General features: G+C 40.7%; 2 protein-coding genes across 3 annotated transcripts; both read left to right on the top strand.

Annotated features, from left to right (window-relative positions):
* The first annotated feature begins 249 nt into the window (after window positions 1-249).
* nt5dc3 (5'-nucleotidase domain containing 3) lies at window positions 250-15,325 on the top strand. The gene is made up of 14 exons (XM_015033355.1): window positions 250-649; window positions 1,266-1,438; window positions 2,040-2,114; window positions 2,202-2,257; window positions 3,192-3,282; window positions 3,375-3,512; window positions 5,119-5,179; window positions 5,351-5,453; window positions 8,438-8,539; window positions 8,639-8,720; window positions 9,590-9,676; window positions 12,965-13,105; window positions 13,202-13,266; window positions 13,372-15,325. The coding sequence occupies exons 1-14, from the start codon at window positions 367-369 to the stop codon at window positions 13,667-13,669; spliced, it is 1,755 nt and encodes a 584-aa protein (XP_014888841.1). The 5' UTR covers window positions 250-366; the 3' UTR covers window positions 13,670-15,325.
* A 144-nt stretch (window positions 15,326-15,469) lies between these two features.
* LOC106947970 (pinopsin-like) lies at window positions 15,470-17,609 on the top strand. 2 transcript variants are annotated; one of them, XM_015033353.1, is made up of 5 exons: window positions 15,470-15,865; window positions 15,974-16,124; window positions 16,450-16,778; window positions 16,892-17,137; window positions 17,263-17,609. In XM_015033353.1, exons 1-5 carry the CDS (start codon window positions 15,803-15,805, stop codon window positions 17,419-17,421), a joined length of 948 nt encoding a protein of 315 aa, XP_014888839.1. In that variant the 5' UTR covers window positions 15,470-15,802; the 3' UTR covers window positions 17,422-17,609. The 2 variants fall into 2 exon arrangements, with proteins under 2 accessions (XP_014888839.1, XP_014888838.1); XM_015033352.1 differs by having other exon boundaries at window positions 15,470-16,124.
* Window positions 17,610-18,889: the final 1,280 nt, after the last annotated feature.

The following is an 18,889-nucleotide window of genomic DNA, read 5'->3' as shown; positions in this document are numbered from 1 at the left end:
TTTATTGTCATAAAAAGGGTGGTAAATATATTACTTATATATTTTTTTTACTTATATTGAACTTTTCCCAGACTAATATTTATTTTCACTTAATTGTCTAGAACGCTGCAACACTTTAGTAAGATTATCTAAAACATATCTGTGATTCTCTGCATCTAAAATATATTTTTTTCTCTCTGTTTACCGAGCAGGCAGAATACCGGACGCATCGGCCTCTCATTGGCTGTGACTTTAAGAAACGCGGAAGTGACGTAAGAGTAACCACACAGGGACAGTTTCGGTATTTACAGAAGAGCCTGTCCCACATGCGGCCGACTGGGACTCCTCGGCGCCCTCCGAACCGCTCGTCCCGCAGAAAACACCGCAATGGCGCCCTTGTCGAGGTCCCTTTCGTCTCTGGCGAGACACACGGAGTGTCTGCGGAGAGTGGGTGTCTTCCGTAGCTTCCTACCCAACCACCCGTTCAGGTGTGGCTGGTGGAAGAGGAATTTCAAGGCAGTTTCCTGCGGAGGAGCCGGTGTCCAGCCGCTGCTACAGCAGCGCGGAGCCAAAAACTGCGCAGCATCTGTGAGCAGCAGCTCCTCGGATGGTCAGGACGCTACAGAGAGGCTGTGGTCTGTTTACAGTGAGACTAAAAGACAGACAGAGGGTATGCTGCTCTAACATTAATATCTTAAATGCAAAAATACTCTAGCTTTGTTACGCTGATCTAACCCTGGTGACAAATGCCTTACTATTATTATACAGCTTTGTTGTGAAAGTCTTTGTGAAGAGTAGTTACATTATATCTGCTGTTATGAAGGCAAATTATCACAAATATTAAGTGTTTGAGGCAATGGCAAAATTTTTTTATAGTTTTCTTTTATCCTCCATCTATTTTTTAGGATTTGTAGACACTTTTTAATTGAGTTAAAATTTACGTAACATAATTTATTGGCCAATATTTGAAAAATAAAACATATCAGCAAATAAAACTCAATGTAGTAATGGGTGCTGGATCATTTTTTGGTGTCACCTTGCACAAAGGGCTGTCATAAAATTCTTATATATTACTTATGATATTACAGTCAGCAGGCATAAATAAACTACGACACATTTCCTCCCATTCCAAAAAGAGGCATGTGGTCGTTTGGCAGCATTTTTGGACTTCAAACTAGAAAACAGATCATCCATTTTTACATCGTTAATGTCTGTTAAAGTGCCTTGTCGTTCAATTTATTGAAATTAAAGGATTTTCCTTTGACATTATTTCCTTTCTCTCTTAGTAATATCCACCAGCTCCGTTGATCCCGACACCATTTTTGCAAACAATGAGATGAGCCTACGAGACATCGAGATCTACGGCTTCGACTATGACTACACCCTGGCCTTCTACTCCAGCCACCTCCACACACTCATCTTTGACATAGCGCGGGACATTCTCATCAACAACCACCGGGTGAGGCGCTTTATGGGGCTGACTGCAGAAAACAAAACTTTAAAGGAAATGTACAATAATGGGTTCTAATCGTTTGTATTATCATCGTTCCACCACAGCCTGGAAAAGGATTTGATTAGCAATATTAAGACTCTGGAAACATTCTTCCCTATTGCATTCTCTAGATGACAGATATTTGAATTTCCTTTTTTTCTTTTCAAAAGATAAATAAAAAATCATAAAGTATAAATATTAATTTAACAGGAACCCTGTATTGTGGGTTTTCTAAATTAATCTTGTTTTAAGGCTTAACCCAGGCTTCTCAATATCAGAAAAACATCTAATTGCCATTATTTTGCTAAATACAGTGACGTCTGTATTGATTAAGAATAACCCATGTTTTTCCAGCTCTTTTCTTTGTCGTCCATGCAAAATTTGCAACATAGTATGTAATCAAATATTGCATCCAAGACGTTTTTTTGTGATTGTGATGCTGACACTGTGCTAATCACATTTAAAGTATTGTGCAACTCTAGATTAGACCGGGCTGTTACCTCATCTGTTACCTGCATTAGCGTTGTGTTAACTACTGTTGTCACCTTGAATTTTGTGTGATTATTAGTATCCAGAGGAATTGCGGAAGTATGAATATATTCCAGATTTTGCAGTAAGAGGGCTTCACTACGATGTCCAGAAGGTGAGAGGAAGTTCTCCTCTGTAAAACCGTAAGGATCGGCTAAGGATGGACTTGCCGTGTTAAAATCATCGATCTGGTTTGCAACAGGCTCTCCTGATGAAGATAGATGCCTTTCATTACATCCAGTTGGGAACTGTTTACAGGTATTTTCCTTCAGTGCAGAGGGAAATCTTAACATTTATTTGCTTAATGGTTTTAGGATAGGACGTTTTTCTCATGTCACAAAGAGTCAAGGGTTAAGATTTTTAGTATATGCGTGTCTGTATAGGAAATAAAAAATCTAAACTATTACCAAAATTTTTTTTTTCAGCAAAAGTTGTTGAATATAAGGCTGAAACGACTAATCAGATTAACTGTGATGAATCGATGATGAAATAATTGTCGACTAATTTAGCAATCCGATTACGCTGGACTCAAAAAAAAAAAAAAATAGCCATTTGCTGAAAACACAACATTCTCAGAGCCATTAATTAAGCCCAAACTCAACAAAATTATATATGTTTTGCATTTAAGGTAAAATAAAACCTGTCTAAGCTAAAACTCCTCTAGTAATTTTAACTTCATCCAGTTCAACATCCATACATCCATTATCTTGCATGTTTCTCCCTAGTGGGGTCATGAGGCGTCTTGGTTCATATCTCTGATTAAACATTATGTAAAAAAAATAAATAAATAAAAAAAATCCTAACAATACAATTATTAATATGTTCATCAACAGATTAGCCATACACTGTTTTAATCTTCTATCAAGCAGAAAGAGCTGAGCTTTTCACAAGTTGATGTTAGAAGCAATTTTTAGCCGCAGACGAATCCTTTGCTGCAAATGATCAAGCGTACACTGAAAGAATGACACGGTATCGCATTTTAGGTAATAAAATGTTAATATTATAATTAAAAAAAAGAGTTGAATTATTTGTTTATTTGCATATTTTATTGAATTTGAGATGTTATATAGAAAGGCCAAAGTAGCTAAATGAAAAATCTAAAGAATTTGCCTGTTTCTTTATCTGATTAATCATCAAAATAATTGATAAAATGACAGATTACTAAATTAAATTTTTTTTTTTTTTTTTGCAGAGGTCTTCATCCAATGCCTGACGAGGAAGTCATTGCCATGTATGAAGGCTCCCATGTTCCTCTTGAGATTATGAGTGACTTTTATGGCAAGGTGAGGCTCATTTGCATACTTTCTAGCTCTCAGCTTAGCTGCCAAAGCCTCAAATGCACACAGTGATGATGAACGCCTGTCCTGTCCTGCAGAGTACACACGGCCACACCATGAAGCAGTTCATGGACATATTCTCGCTGCCGGAGATGACACTCCTCTCTTGTGTCAACGACTTCTTCATGAGGCACAACATCGATTACGAGCCCGTCCATCTCTACAAAGACGTAAAGGTAAACGCGCCTCGTCTTTGTTGCATCGTTCTTCCTATCCGTGGTTGCATCTGCTGGTGTCTGCCCGCAGTTAAAATCCTACCTTGCAGTGTATTTCAAAACAATATGAACATTTCTGTTTGTTTGTTTTTTACATTGCAGTTGTGTATATTAGTGAAGTGAGATTAAAATGATTATGAACGTGGTTTCGTAATCATTTCATGGTTATGTGCAGGGGTTGTGCACATGTTTATTCAGCCTTTATGAGGAAATTCTTTGAAGGACCATCTTTCTCCATCAGTTCCGGCTGCAAACGATGAGGGTTGTGCCTCCAGCTGCTTTGCACGCATTTCTTTATTTCCTCTTTGCAGAATAGCTAAATTCACTCAGATCGGATGGATGGTATCTGTGAAACTAGATTTTAAAGTCTTGTCACCAACTCTGATTTTGATCTCTGAAGTGTTCGTTGTGCTGTTTGTTTGGGGTTGTTGCCCGGCTTGAAGGTGAAAATCTTCAAGCCGGCTGCCTCTGACAGGCTTTCTTCCATCTTCTCTGAACTTATCTTTTCATCAAAGAAGGGAAAATCCGTCCGTCCATCCATCCATTTTCTGTACACCCTTGTCCCTGAGTGGGAAAATCTGATTGAATAATGCTGCCACTACCCTTTTCCTGTGGCGAGGTTGTGTTCGCTCAGTGTCAGTTTTCCACCACAGATGGTGTTTGCATGTTGGTCAGTATTGGCTTACTGTGTGACACTCTTACACATTTCTTTGACATTTGTAAACATTATATGCTTTATCACACCATACTCTTGTGTTTGTCACAAATTCACAAAATGATTCTAAAACGCATTCAGGTTTGTGATTGTAGCAAAAAATATTTCTAAAGCTTTAGGGGTATAAATAGCTATCCCAGACTAATAGTGCTCGAGTGTTGCTGTGTTTACACGTTGCAGCTCTCTGCGACACTCCAGCCGTCCTGTGCCATCTTAATTTTAGCACGACTAAAAAGCAGCGTCTAATTTTAGACGAGCAATTTTGCCACCGGCCACATGGCTCTGCTACTTCACAGGAGGAACGGTGAGAAATCAGCGCCGTGTTTTCCCTCTGAGGCCTGCTGTCGTGCCGCTCCTGTCTGTTCTCAGTGAAGCTAAAGCATTTTTTTGACAGATAGCTGTCATTAAAAGCTCCACACACACACACTCGCACACACTCACACGCACGTGCTGCGTTTGAAGAATCCCTCTCATCTTTTCAAGGACGCCCTCCTTAATCTCTTCCTTCCCTCCCGCTTTATGATTCAGTTTTGACCTTTTGCGTTTTTGAAACTTTTTGCTCTTTTAAATTTTTTATTGCGTCAGCTAGTCTTTGAATTTGATGGAGGTTTTTAGGCTTCCCCACAAGTGTACGTGTGGCTTTTATGGAGTCGTCGGTTCAAAAGTTTTCTCGCTGTGACAACAGAGCTCCGAAACTCCGGCTTTCTTCCCGTGTCATTCGCATTCAAGAACGATTCTTCTTGTGCTTCAAGCCAACTGTTTATTTACAGAGCAAAGTTGCTGTCAGAGCTGAATGCTAATTGTGTGTCGCTGACTTTCTGGCTGAGTGCTGTTTGCTCTTCTTCCTCGCAGGAAGCCATCAGAGATGTCCATGTCAAGGGCATCATGTATCGAGCTGTGGAGGCGGATATCGGTAACATACTTTAACACGTTTCCTTTTGTTTGAGAAAATGATACTGCCTTATCTCAGAAGGCGCAAACGCATCGTTTCAGCATTGAGAGGTCACGCTTTTTTAAATAGAAAGCACAATAGATTAGTACTATTGACCCTCTTTTTTTCTGTTTTTTTGTTTTTTTTTTCTAGGAAAATACATTTGGTACGGTGAGCAAAGCCATGCTGTGTTGAAGAAGCTGTCGGCGCATGGAAAGAAGATGTTTCTCATCACCAACAGCCCTTTTGATTTTGTGTGAGTAAGATTAAGCCATGTTTGTTCACAGCGAGTGATGTTTTGCAGTGTTCGTACATTGCTTCCAAAGCTGCCCTGTTTTGGTGTGTTTTTGTATTTTATTGGGATTTTTTGACTGGCGCTCAACTATGAAGTAGAATTGAATTAAAATCTGAAAAACTGTAACGTTCACTTATAATCACCGGATCCAATCCTCAATCTGATATTCATGGAAAAAACAAATTCAGCTAAATCAGTCACCTTCAAAAGTGACATATTTAATCAATAGATGTGCATAATTTTATCCCAGCATAAAGGAGTTTGTTAGCAAGCAGTAATGAACAAACGACATCACAAAGAAGGAAAAACCATCTGGAATAAAGACGTTTAAAGCTCAGTTAGGCCAATTTTTTTTAGCATCTCACCGAACATTTTTCATTCCGCCATGCAGAAATGAAAAGAGAACAACACAACCGCGAGCCTTCCGATAAATGCCATTTCATTGATCAGACAGGCCAGGCGAGGAGAGCATTAATCAGAGAAGCAGCCAAGAGGGCCATATTAACTCTGGAGGAGCTGCAGAGATCAAGAGCTCATGTCAGAGAATCTGTGAAGAGGACAAATACTAGGTTTTTTTTCCCCCCTCGAAAATCTGGTATTTAAGGTGTGGCAATAGGAAAGCCATAAAAATTCCCATGAGCACCAGGTTACTAACCAGCCATGTAAAGGACGCAAACGTGGAAAAATGCGCTCTGGTCAGGTGAGACCAAAATTTAGTTTGTTTTTTTTTTTTTTTTTGCTTTCATGCAAAACATAGAAAGCCAACACATCACATTACCCTTAGGAAAAACGTCATCTCAATGCTGAGACATGGGGGATGACATCATCACAGAGCTGCTGCTCTTCAGCAGGTAGAGGGAAGCTCAGAGTTGACAGATGAATGGATCTAAATACACGTCAGTCTAGGAAGGAAAACTTGAACCGACAGCGCTCCAGACTCAAAAGGTCCAACGGGTTTGAATACTTTTCAGAGGCACTGTGTGCAGCGGGCCTCACACATCAGAGCGCCAACATTTACTATTCCGTACACTTTCGCATCGACCATGAAGTCCTTTGAAGTCAAAGCTGTTTGCACAAATTGAGCAGTTGGGAATTTGAGCTTCAAAAGATTATCTAAAGCCCAAAAGCAATGAAGCGATGTCCTTGTTTTAATATTAAGTCATCAAAGCAACAAGGAGGGAGACGAGTACACACACTGAAATTAGTTAATTCTTAAATATTTACTAATGGAGTGTTTTAAATTGCTATGTAAATACAGGTTTTGATGGATGACGTTCAGAGCGCACGGCAAACACGTTTTCCACCGGGCGGTAGGGTCGGCGGTTCGCTCCGACTTGCGTCTCCAGGTGTCTTTGGAAAACGAGCTCAATCTGTAATTTGCCTCCGTCGCGTCAACAATGTGGAAATTAGTTTGAAAAGCAGGGCACGTAAGTAAGAGGGAAAAGCTGCTGCAGAGATGAGCGAAATGGGACTGCAAAGTGGCCAATTAGGACAAGAAAACACACCAGAAAAGTGCAATGTAACTACAGTCATTTCTGTAAATGTATGTAGTTTGTGTCTAGCTGCTGCATGTTCTCCAGGTTTTGTACAAACAGACGAAAACGCTCACACCGAGCCACAGAGAAGCGGCGTAGATGTCCGGTTGCTGATGTGCCACAGGGTAGAAAAAGCTATCGATCAGGGAGGAAATATTGTCGCCCCTCTATGCTCTGCTTTAAAGCTGGGCTGGCCCTAAATATTGATGTTTAAATTGATAAAAATGTGCTCTTGTAAAAGCTGCGACACAGAGGTTCTGCCTTAGAAAATACTACGCTCTTCGTTCTCACGCCGCTGAATAAAATCTATGTTTTGTCTTTGACGTTCTGCCACAGCCACGCCAACTGTTTATGAAGGACTTTAGGAACAGCATATACTTTACTAATACTCTACCGTATGGAAATAAGGTCAAAGACCATCAGTGATATCTACCAGCAGCACATAAAGTTGTTTTGGTTTATCCAGCGATGACTGAAATATTCCCAAATCTGAAGGCTTAAAGCTTCAGTCTTCAAGTCTGTTTTAACATTATTTTCTTGTCTTTAGCTGTAGATACCTCTCATTGTATGTATAACAGAAACTGCATGTCTGGTATTGTGAACGCAGCCTGTAAGGTGAGTGGCAGCAGTGTTTGTGACGAGAAGCCAGCAGGAAGTGAAGGTCAGTTTTAGCCAGCAGCAAACTTCCTTCACAGAATAAATTTGTTCTCCTCCCTTCTGGTTTGAGGTAAAGACTGAACAGGGCAAAGTTCAACAGATATGGTGTCTTTTTGTTCTCAGGTGTAATAAATTAACTGAATCACTTAAACCCTCCTAGATTTACAGAGTAACACTGAATACTGTTATCTGATTTTATCGATTTCAAATAGATTTTTTTTGGTTCCCCTTTTTGTAGCTTAACTTGGTATTATTTTCTGGCAATATTTTTGTTAATTTGTCCTACGTTGTTGTTTATTTTCTTTTACTGACATATTTTTTTCACTTCATGCCTCTTTATAGCAGATCCAGTTTGAAGTTGGGATCTCTATGTGCCTCAGTTATCTTATGTTTTGACTGTCTCTGCATAATACCTTCATGTCTCAGTCCATAGCTTTCAAAGAGATAAACTCAAACAGTCTTCTCTGTTTTTTCAGCCTTTCTTCTTCATGGTACCTTAAAATTACCCAACATAAAGGCACCAATAGAGAAGTAATAACAGTGTTGCAAAGGACGGCAGTGAACAAAACGTTGCTCCGGCACATCTAAGCAGCTATTCCCCGGTGTTTTGTTTTCATAGGTCGACGCGCACCCTGATCCGTGTATCTTTTAAAAAACTGTTACAGTTGCAGCATTACCAGCACTGTGACCATGTGCTGCTTCCTCCGCCTCGCATCTTGAGGCATCTATCGACTCTGACCTTGTTCTCATCAGGGACCGTGGAATGAGCTTCATTGTGGGAAAAGACTGGAGAGACTTGTTTGACGTCGTTATCGTCCAGGCCGACAAACCGAGTTTCTTCAACGACAGGAGAAAGTAAGTGTTTTCTCTGAGTGGCTTCTGCTGCGTTCTCATAAATATGATTGGTCTGCTTGCTGTTGTTTAGACTATTGACAATTTGCACTTTTTCCACAGACCCTTCAGGCGAGTGACAGACAAAGGTGTGTTACTGTGGGACAGGATTCACAGGCTGGAGAAAGGGGAGATCTACAAGCAGGTACTGCGTCGGAAAATTCACATTTTATACAGTCTAAAAAAATTATTTTGCTAACTGAGTGTTTAGTCAAATATGAATTGATTCATAATTTAACACTTTGTCAATAGATGAGTTCAACTGTTAAAATGAAGACTGTGTTGAAAATAACTCTTATCCTGGATTACTGTAAACTTATGTAGTTTTTAGTTTAATTTTGCATTAAAATGTCTAATCTGATGAAACCTCGTCTTTAAACTCTTGGGAATGAGCAATAAAATAATAAAAGTTAAATCTGGGATAATTTCCATCATTCAGAGAAGTTTGATTGAATATTTAATGAATTATGAGCTGAATTATCTTAATATGACAAATACGCCAAACTGTCTGTTTCCTCTGTTAGCAGTTCTTTGCTCATTGCGTGAATGTCGAACTGAGCTCATGCTCACTATTTATTTGTTCTTCTCCACTTCCATTTTTTTTATTTGTTACATGAACTATTCATATTTATTATTGAGTGAATGAAATAAGCAATAAAATGTAAACATGGAAATGGAAATGCTAACAATTTGGCAACTCGAAGGCAAATGTTTTCTTCTGTGAAAATAATCACTCTCTGCCCACTGACGTTTGTATAAAGTACATCATAACATATTTCTATTCTATATTTGATATAGTGGAAGAGGTTCAGTGAAATCTGATGAGCTCGTTCTTTGGTTCTCACAGATCTCTGACCCAGTGTCTCGTTAAAACCGTCCAAATTCACTCCCATAAAGCCTTTGGCTCAGAGAAACAATCCAGCAGTTTTCTGTGTGAATTTCCTGCTGTGTCAATATTCATTGATATAACAGTTTCATTGTTTTATTTGATTTTTTTTTCTTTCTGCTCTGCAGGGAAACCTCTATGAGTTCCTCAGACTCACTGGCTGGAGGGGATCCAAAGTACTTTACTTTGGAGATCACATTTACAGTGACTTGGCAGTAAGCAGCATCCACACATATTTACTAATGGCTAATTTTATCTAGAAACACTGTTGCTGTTTGGGATTTGAGCAGAAAGAGGAGTCTTGTTTTACCACAGAGAAGTGTGTAATCCTCTAAGCTAAAAAGACAGATCCTGGCCGTCTAATCTTCCCAGTCGTCTACGGCCCATATTCCAGTCAATTTTCCACAGTTCACAATAACACCCCTGCGGGAGTCTCGGCTTATCAGATGAGGTTCAGGAATGTTGCCGACACAAATGCAGGAGCAATCGGCTCGTTATCAGTGAAGACCAAAGAGGTTTATGAGGAGCAGCACAAGTTAACGTCGAATCTCAGCCTGTTTAACTACAAGCTGGTAATTAGCTAACTACATGCACATGTTTGTGGTGTGCTGTTGTACACCACACCCAAAACACAATATAAACTTTAACATCATCACCTGTTCAGGTACTTGGCTTGTGATCAGGGAGTTCAGGTCATCGGAGCGATGGAAGTTCAGTCAGTAGACGTTTGAATGGGTGAATGACTTTACTGTGCAACTATTACAATAAATAAATTACGTAATCGCATGATAGATTTAAAGAAACTCAATAATTTTCATTTGCTCGATTTATTGTCTTCAGTCTGGTGTTCTGGTCTCAAAAATAACAGAAAGAAAGAAATTATCTTTCTTTCTTTTTAAAGATAATTTTGTTTATAGAGACTTCATAATTTATTTTATTTGTTGTTTCTGTGGTTTTCTTTATTTATTCTAAATGTCTTCCAGTTCCAGTGTTTAAAACGCTCATTAGAATTAAAATTTATTGATCTTTGAGAACGTGTTCTTGCATTCTTATGCGATTACTATTATTATTATTATATTACTTGAAACGGCTCTCAAAACAACAATATTATCACTTGTCGCAATAACGTCTGGGACAATTTATCGTCCTGCAAAATTTGTTATTGCGACAGGCTTACAACTACGGGCCGTTTGCTGTTTTCAAGACGTTTGATTTGGTTTGATGTCGGATGAAATTCCAGAAGGAATACCAAAAAACAAGAAAACCGCTGGTCCACACCGTGTTTTGGCATCCCACATTACCCCTGGACTCTGATCGTGTTGGCAAAAAGAATGTTTCTGTGATAACATCACAGTAACAGATCACAGCGTATAAGATGGAAAATAAAATAGTAAAGCAAGAACACAAAAAAAGCTTCAGTTCATCTGGGCGATTTTTTTCTTGCTGGTTAGGTATTTTTGATGAATAATAGAGATAAAAAATAATAATCAGAATGCTGAAATCTTTTGCAGAGCTGGGCCCTCTCAGAGTGCGTACACAGCTTATTTTCGAGCCTAAAAGAGATAGAGTGCCTAGGTGGTTACTGATTTTCTGCAGAAGAAGAAGATAAGACTTGTCTGGGTCTTCCAAGCATATTTGCAGCCCCTGGGAAAGAAAACAATGTGGACTCACTGCTGCAGCAGGTTAGGGAGTTTAATTTTTGTATAGATATGAAACAAAGCTATTGTTTTGTTTGAGCTGAACATCGGGGCTTTGTAATGCTTTTCTCAAAAAAAAAAACGACATGACTGTGTTGTAGTTAATGACACATTTTTTCCAGATGATAAGAAAAATTGGAATCATTTATCTTGTGGAAAAAGTAACAAAAACAAAACAGCACGACTTTTACTCGTAAGGAAACACGTTTTTCATCATCTCAAAACCTTTTCCCTCGTGTTGTTGGCCGTCGTGTTTTCCTCAAAGGAACTTGAAGTGAAACACCGAAACGTTCCAACTTGCAGTCGTGTTAAAACATCTTCTTTTTTCAGCAGTATTCGGATGATTACAGTATGCATCGTTCACGTAAACGTGCGAAATAAAAATGTCACGTTCCCATTTGCAAAGATAACCGCGTCCACTCATGTCTGCCAAAATGTTTAACTGCGTGTGTGGAAAATAAATATTAATTATGAATAGAACTCCATAGAAAAGTATCTGGCCTAATAAAGGTTTTATTATTATTTTATCACTAAAAGTGCAAAGCTTTACTAACACTGGTCCTTATTCATTCTGCTCAAACCGATGCGCAAACTGAGACTCCAGCTCAATGTTTGAAATGGATTAATGGTCACTAAAATGCATTATCTCCTGTTTATTTTATCTGCGCAAATTGTTAAATGTCAGAGCGCCAGTATCACTCCACTTTATTCAATTCTTATCTCTAAAAGTGGCTCGTTTGTTACTGCCAGGCCAACTTCTGCCAATATATTATTTGGAATCGCAGAGTTTAAGTGCTTCGGAGATGTGTTTATAAATATGCATGATCAGCTGTGAAGAGTGATACTGAAACAAACGATTTACATCACTGGCATGAAGCCTGCTCAGTGGCCAGCAGCCACGAGTCAATTATGTTGTCGAGCTTGTTTAGAGCAATAGAAGTTGACATTTGTGGTTTATACTGACCACAGCTTACTGTCAGACCCCCCTGGATGGAGAGAAGGAGATAATGGCTGTAAACAGGCACAGTGGAGGAATGTCTTCAGGTTACGGCAGAGTTGATTCAATTACACAATTATGCTCTCCAACTCCATCTTGGGTATTTTTGAGTCACTCATCAGATCCCATACCAGCTGAAAATTGTCTATTGACATTTCTTTTAATGTTTACCTAAGCATAATGTCGCCACTTTACTGTTTTAACTACCGTATTTTCTGGACTTTAGAGCACACCTCACTATAAGCCGCACCTACAAAGTTTAAAAAAAAAAGAAAAAAAAAGGGAAACGTACATATATAAGCTGCACCGGGCAATAAGCCGCTGGTATCTCCGCCGCTCTCGGTTTTCTGCCGCGTCCTTAATAAATCTGCTATTGAGGACGCAGCCCTCCGTCTCCAACGCAGAACCATGGATTCACGCCGAGTTTAGCAGCTGTCGATCTGTACTACCAGATCTTTAGCCCTCAACTTAAAAGCTGCATCATATGAACTTCTTCCTGTTGTTTCCATGATGAGCGAGTATGAGTTTGAAAACATTTCCTGCTGCTAGCATGTGCTTGTTATAAATAAAAATCAGCACTTTCTTCTTTTGATTTCCAATTTTGACTTCCAATGATTCACTTCCTGCTAAAGCGCCCCCTGGTGGTTGAAGAAAAATCCACAGAAAAGCCACACCGGGCTTCAAGCCACATGGTTCAAAGCGTGGGCGAAACGTAGTGGTTTATAGTTTATAGTCCGAAAAATACGGTAATTTCTTGCAGTTAATTGGCGCAGCTCACATGCTTTTGACTCAACTTTGATTTTCTTCAGGATTTAACTCTGAAACACGGCTGGAGGACAGGCGCCATCATCCCTGAGCTGCGGAAGGAGATAAAGATCATGAACACGCCGCAGTACGTCCATATGATGACCTGGTTACAGGCTCTGACCGTACTGATCGAACAGATGCAGGTCAGACCACCATCGCAAACATTCCATTTAATCTTCTTATGTCACTCCGTCTTTACTTCTTTAATTTTAACGTGCACGGGGTTTTCGTCTGAACAGGCACATCGGGATCCAGCGACCCAAGCTGTCGTCGAGGAGTGGATCAAAGAAAGAGAAGCCATGAAGTAATCTAAGATGGATTTGATCTGAAAGGATTTAGCTGTAGTCATCATTAACTCTGCTCCGGTAGAAGTGCCCATGTCTTGATTGTGTTTGTTTTTTCGTGGCAGGCCGCAGACGAAGGACATCTTCAACGCTCAGTTCGGCAGCCTCTTCCGTACCTACCACAATCCCACCTACTTCTCACGCCGACTCTCCCGCTTCGCCGACATCTACATGGCCTCTATCAGCTGCATGCTCAACTATGACCTCCAGCACACCTTTTTTCCTCGACGCACTCCTCTGCAGCACGAGGCGCCCTTTTGGCCAGAGCAAGATTCTTCTGGGTTTGGGGTCTCTTCTTCTTCTTTTACTTCTTCTCCTCCTCCTCTAGCAGAGTCTGATCACACAGGGAAGTTTAAGAGTTAAAGACTGAACAGTCAGTCTCTTAACATTGCTTTAAGAAGTGTATTTTAGTAGTAGTTTGTATTTTAAATGGACATATATCTTTTTTTTTTCTGTTTTTACCTCAACTGTGTTCAAACTTGTAGATCATGAGTTATCTTTATTTCCATGTCTAAAGTATCAGGCAAAATAATGCGAAAGAAACAAAGCTTTTTATTAGCAAGCTTTGCAGCGATTGTGCAAGTCACTTTTACACATATAATCATTCCGTGTATTTGGTTTTAACTGGCAGTATCAAATCAACTTTTTAAAGCTTTATATCGTGTTATTCCCTCATCAAAAACAAAGTCGGAGGGTTGCTTTGACTCTTTCATGCATGTTTGGGAAATCTTTTAGTCTCCTGTGGCAGCCATTGTGCTACTCCCCCCCCACACATCTCCTCCAGACTAGCGGCTGCAGCAATTGGCAAACACGTGGCGGAACCGCTCATCAGCTGAGCTCATCAGACGAACTGCTTCTCAGTGAAACGCTCAGAACGATGTCGAAGGCTTAATGGAGGAAGGTTTTTGTGATGTCATGCTGAGGGTGGAGTGTTGGAAAGAGCAGGAGCTTCTTAAAGAGACAGAGGCCCAATTCTAAAAATTATTATAAGTCATATTTGATAAATACAGAATTCTAATAACAGCTGAAGGTAACATGGCTACTTGGTTGAGCTATAAAATTCCCCTATGAGCCTGGAGAATACATAATACTGTCATTCATGTCGTCCTTTGAGATTAAAAATCTTTCCCTAATCCTGGGAAGAAATTGTGGGACAGTTTTGTTGGGTGAGGAGAAAATGTTCTTCTTCATCTATGTTTGCCAAGTTTTGCTCTCTCCATTGTTTTTCTGTGTTGCTCATGATCAGCCACACTTCCATCCGCCATCTGGGTGCAGATGATGTGTGGAAGCAGGACTTTTTCAGAATATGTTATTTTAAATCAACTTATGATGGAAAATGAGTCATTATTTAAGCTTCACGTTTTCAAGATTTTTTTTTCTTTTTTGTTTTTTGCTCTGAAATATATGCCCTTTAAAGTGTAACAGAAGTTCAAACTGTGGTTTGTGGTTTCTTTAAACATATTTATTTCAGTCCTTTCAGATAATTGTCTTCACACTGGATGTATTACTTTTTAAGCCAAATGCATGTGTGTGTGTGTGTGTGTGTGCGTGTGTGTGTAACTGAGAGTGTGTTAGTATTTAATAGAATAGATGGATTTTATCTATCTTGAGCAATAGGGGGCAGTAACACATCGGGCTTAACATGCATTTGTGGTTTTGCCTTGTTGTCTCTTACCTTCCCTGGTGAAATGGGAGTTTTTACGTTGACATTTTATTCTCCATTGCCTTAATCTGTTGTTCACATTACTGCAGGACGTGTCGCTTTTATATTAGGATGATATTATGCAGTATTTTGGTTCATTTGATTTTGTGCACATTGACGAATTAGGATCTTTTTTTATTACTGGTTTTGCCATTTTACACCAAATTCAGCCTGTACGTTTCATTTTAGACGATTGGTAAATGATTATTGTCGTGGATGCTGCTGTTTCATAAAAGAATTTAAAAAAAAATCATGTCAAGCACTGATGCATCATGTAAAAGGGATTCATGATATAAACTTTTGGTGGCGATAACCTTTATCGCCATGAAATCACGTAGTTTGTTGTGATTTGTTTGTAATTGTATGTGTCATTTTAGCATTACAATCCTTCCTCTCCAATGTTGGAGGGTTTTTTCTTTAAGTGTTTTAGTAATTACATTCAGCTTTGACTGTATTTGTTTGGTTCCGCTCAAATATTGATATACTTTATATATTTGCTTATTTCTTCCTACAAATTAGAAGCTTTGAAGTTTTCAGGAAAAAAAAGTGTTGAGGTCTGATTGCTGTTTATCACACTGAACTTCCCAATTACAATTACAGCCCTGGGTTAAGGAGGTTTAATCCATGCAAATCGTGTTAAGAGTCAATTTCCCATATTGCTTTTTTTTTTTTTTGCTTTCTCAATTAGACAGGTGCACAATCTGAGATATCAGATGAGACCAACAGGCAGCAGTAATCACAAACGATAAAACCTGCAGGATCACTTCAGAGCCTCACAGGATCATTCGACCAGCATGGACGGGAACAGCAGCCCCCCCACAGCCACGGTGACCGACGCTCCCGTCGTTTTCCCCAGGGTGGGCTACAGCATTCTCTCCTTCCTGATGTTCATCAACACGGTGTTTTCGGTTTTTAACAACGGACTGGTGATAGCTGTGATGCTGAGGAACGCGTCTCTCCTGCAGCCCATGAACGTCTTGATCCTCAGCCTGGCGGTGTCCGACCTCATGATCGCCCTGTGCGGCTCGCTGGTCGCCACCGTCACAAACTACCAGGGCTCCTACTTTATCGGCCACGCCGCCTGCGTTTTCCAGGGATTTTCTGTGAATTACTTCGGTAAGGATGGGAATCTCAATGGGAAAAGAAAAAAGAAACATCTAAAATATCTGTGTGTAGATTTAGGGTGGGGGGGGGGATCTGGGTAAACCTCCAGTTTATAACTTATTCAGTTCTTTATAAATTGCTAAATGAATCACCCTCCCTCCACCAACAGTTACATCTTGACATGCTACAACAATTAAACATCAATGTATTGCATGGATTTGCTGAAGATGAATTTTACCCCTGGCATTAGCTTAGAAACCCTTCCATTGTTGTTGTTTTGCATCCATGTTTCTCTCAATTTCGATTCTGAAATTTAGATTTTTTATTTTTTTTTTAGGCCTGGTGTCTCTCTGCACTCTGACCCTTCTCGCCTTCGAGCGCTACAACTTGGTGTGCCGCCCGAAAGCTGCTTTTAGGCTGAGCATGCGGCGAAGCCTGCAGGGCCTGCTGTTCGTCTGGGTCTTCTGCTTGTTCTGGGCTGTCGCCCCGTTACTCGGCTGGAGCTCCTACGGTCCCGAAGGCGTCCAGACGTCCTGCTCTCTGGCGTGGGAGGAGAGGTCGTGGAGCAACTACAGCTACCTCATTCTGTACACGCTCCTCTGTTTCATCGCACCCGTCGCCATCATCATCTACTGCTACTTCCACGTGCTGAAATCCCTGAGAAAGGTGGACTTTTGTAGATTTCACACCACTTGGAATGCACTTTTAAAATCACTCGTCTAAATTAAGACTTTAGGTGTTAAACGGAGGCTCAAATGTCCTTTTTTTCCCCCCACCAGCTGAACAGGAGCCTGGAGCTCCAAGGCGGCCATTCCAGGAAGAGTGAGAACGATCACGCCGTCACCATGGTCCTGGCGATGATAACGGCCTTCTTCGTTTGCTGGCTGCCCTACACGGCCTTGTCAGTGGTGGTGGTGGTGGATCCGGAGCTGCGCATCCCTCCTCTCATTGCCACTCTGCCCATGTACTTTGCAAAAACCAGCCCGGTGTACAACCCCATCATCTACTTCTTTTCCAACAAACAGGTAAACGGGCACAGTGTGCATCTGAGACGAGGGAGGGGGGGAAAGAAGTTGTTTAATTGTCTACACATTTTCCTGACAGCACATCTCTCTCTCTCTCTCTCTGTGTGTGTGTTTATATCCAACAGTTCCGTGAGTGTGCTCTGGAGGTGTTGTCGTGCGGGCGTCATGTTCCCAGAGGGCCCAGCGGCGTCAGCAGTATCCCTCTGAGCTCCTTGAACAGGGGGAGCTGTCTGTCTTCCAGGAGCAGGAGCGCCAGCACGCGCAGCAAGGTGTTGCCTCTGTGACTTCTCCGCAGCCAAAACAAACAAGGTGCCATTGTTGACAGCGATTGTTGGCGCCTTGTCAAGGACACGGAGTGGAGAACGAAGTGGAGAACGGAGTGGTGGGGGGGAGAATGAAGAGGGGAGGGTGAAATTTACAGGGAAACTTTCCAAAATGTGCAGCTGCAGCTCACTGAATAAAAGTGTTTTCCAAAAACTTTGTTTATTTTGGGAATTCAGTCTGGAAATGAAACTCATGCATGATTTTGAGGTTTATTTCTGGTCATGTTAAGGAATGTGGTTCAGAGCTACAGTATGTAACTTTTTACAAAAATATGTTGTTTTTTTACACATATGTTCAAACTGTTACCATATCATAACAGTGCAATATGAGAGATAATCTGTGAAAAGATTGAGATTCTCCAACTCCAGGCTGAGCACCGCTCCCAGTCAAAAACAACCAATCAGAGCCAAGGGAGAGAAATGACTTACTGTTCCAGGAAACTTATCTGCCATCATCGGTGACCATGCTAATTAGACTGAGCATTAGCAGCAGGCTCTGTTCTGGTGGGACAGCAGTGACTTAGCAGAGAGCAAGGAGGGGGGTCTTAGCATGATTGACAGCGCTAAAACCCTCCTCCTGGTTCTGATTGGTTGTTTATGAATCAGTAGTGTATTTGTCCACATGGCAGCAAGACCGTAAGGAGAAGACATAGGAGCTCAATTTTTTTCACACAGTATTTATCAGCTCTAAAATGGTTGAAAACTCAAAATTCAGTGTCTCAGAAAATGAAAATGAAAGGCTATTCAGAGCAGAAATGTGTTCAGTACTGTTTATGCATTCAGTACTTGGTTGGTGGAAACTGCTGACTTTACAGATGTTTCACGGCTTACGAGTTCAGAAAGCCACAAAACATCATTGCCAAGAAGCCGTCTGTCCACAAAGTGCTGTGTCCAAGCAAATTAACGAAAGTTTGAATGGAAGGAAAGAAAGGTGTGCCGTAGAAAGCCCGTTTCAGAGCCATCCCACCCACATGCGGGATGCATCTGATGCATTCATGTCATCTCATTCCTGAACCTGAGCAGCAATGACTTAAACTGGATTAAGTGGAGAGAAAAAAGGTCCCGTTTCAGATGAAAGTTTTTTTTTTTTTTTTTCATTTGGACATTAAGGTTCTACAGCAGGTGAGGATTGGAGGAACCACGTCATCTGCTGATGTTGGTCCAAGGTTCTTGGAGCACTTCATGCCTCCCTCTCTCAGCTGCTGATTTCGTTCTCCAGGAGGACTCAGCACCTGCTTTAGTGACAGAGGTATCATTGGGTTTGACTGGTCAGCAAACGCATCTGACTTAAACCTCAGCGATCAATGCAAACCAGATAAATGCCACCGCAGCAGAACTGATCCCCACCCCACCCCCAATCGGCCTCAAATGCCACAAGGAATGGACGCAGCAATTCATGCAAAAAAAAAAAAAAAAAAAAAAAAAAAAA

The sequence above is a fragment of the Poecilia latipinna genome, unplaced genomic scaffold, assembly GCF_001443285.1.
Source record: "Poecilia latipinna isolate Pla-1442-1.1 unplaced genomic scaffold, P_latipinna-1.0 Scaffold265, whole genome shotgun sequence".
Classification (NCBI taxonomy): Eukaryota; Metazoa; Chordata; class Actinopteri; order Cyprinodontiformes; family Poeciliidae; genus Poecilia; species Poecilia latipinna.
The sequence above is the reverse complement of the archived record's forward strand: the minus strand, read 5'-3'. Positions and strand labels throughout refer to the sequence as shown.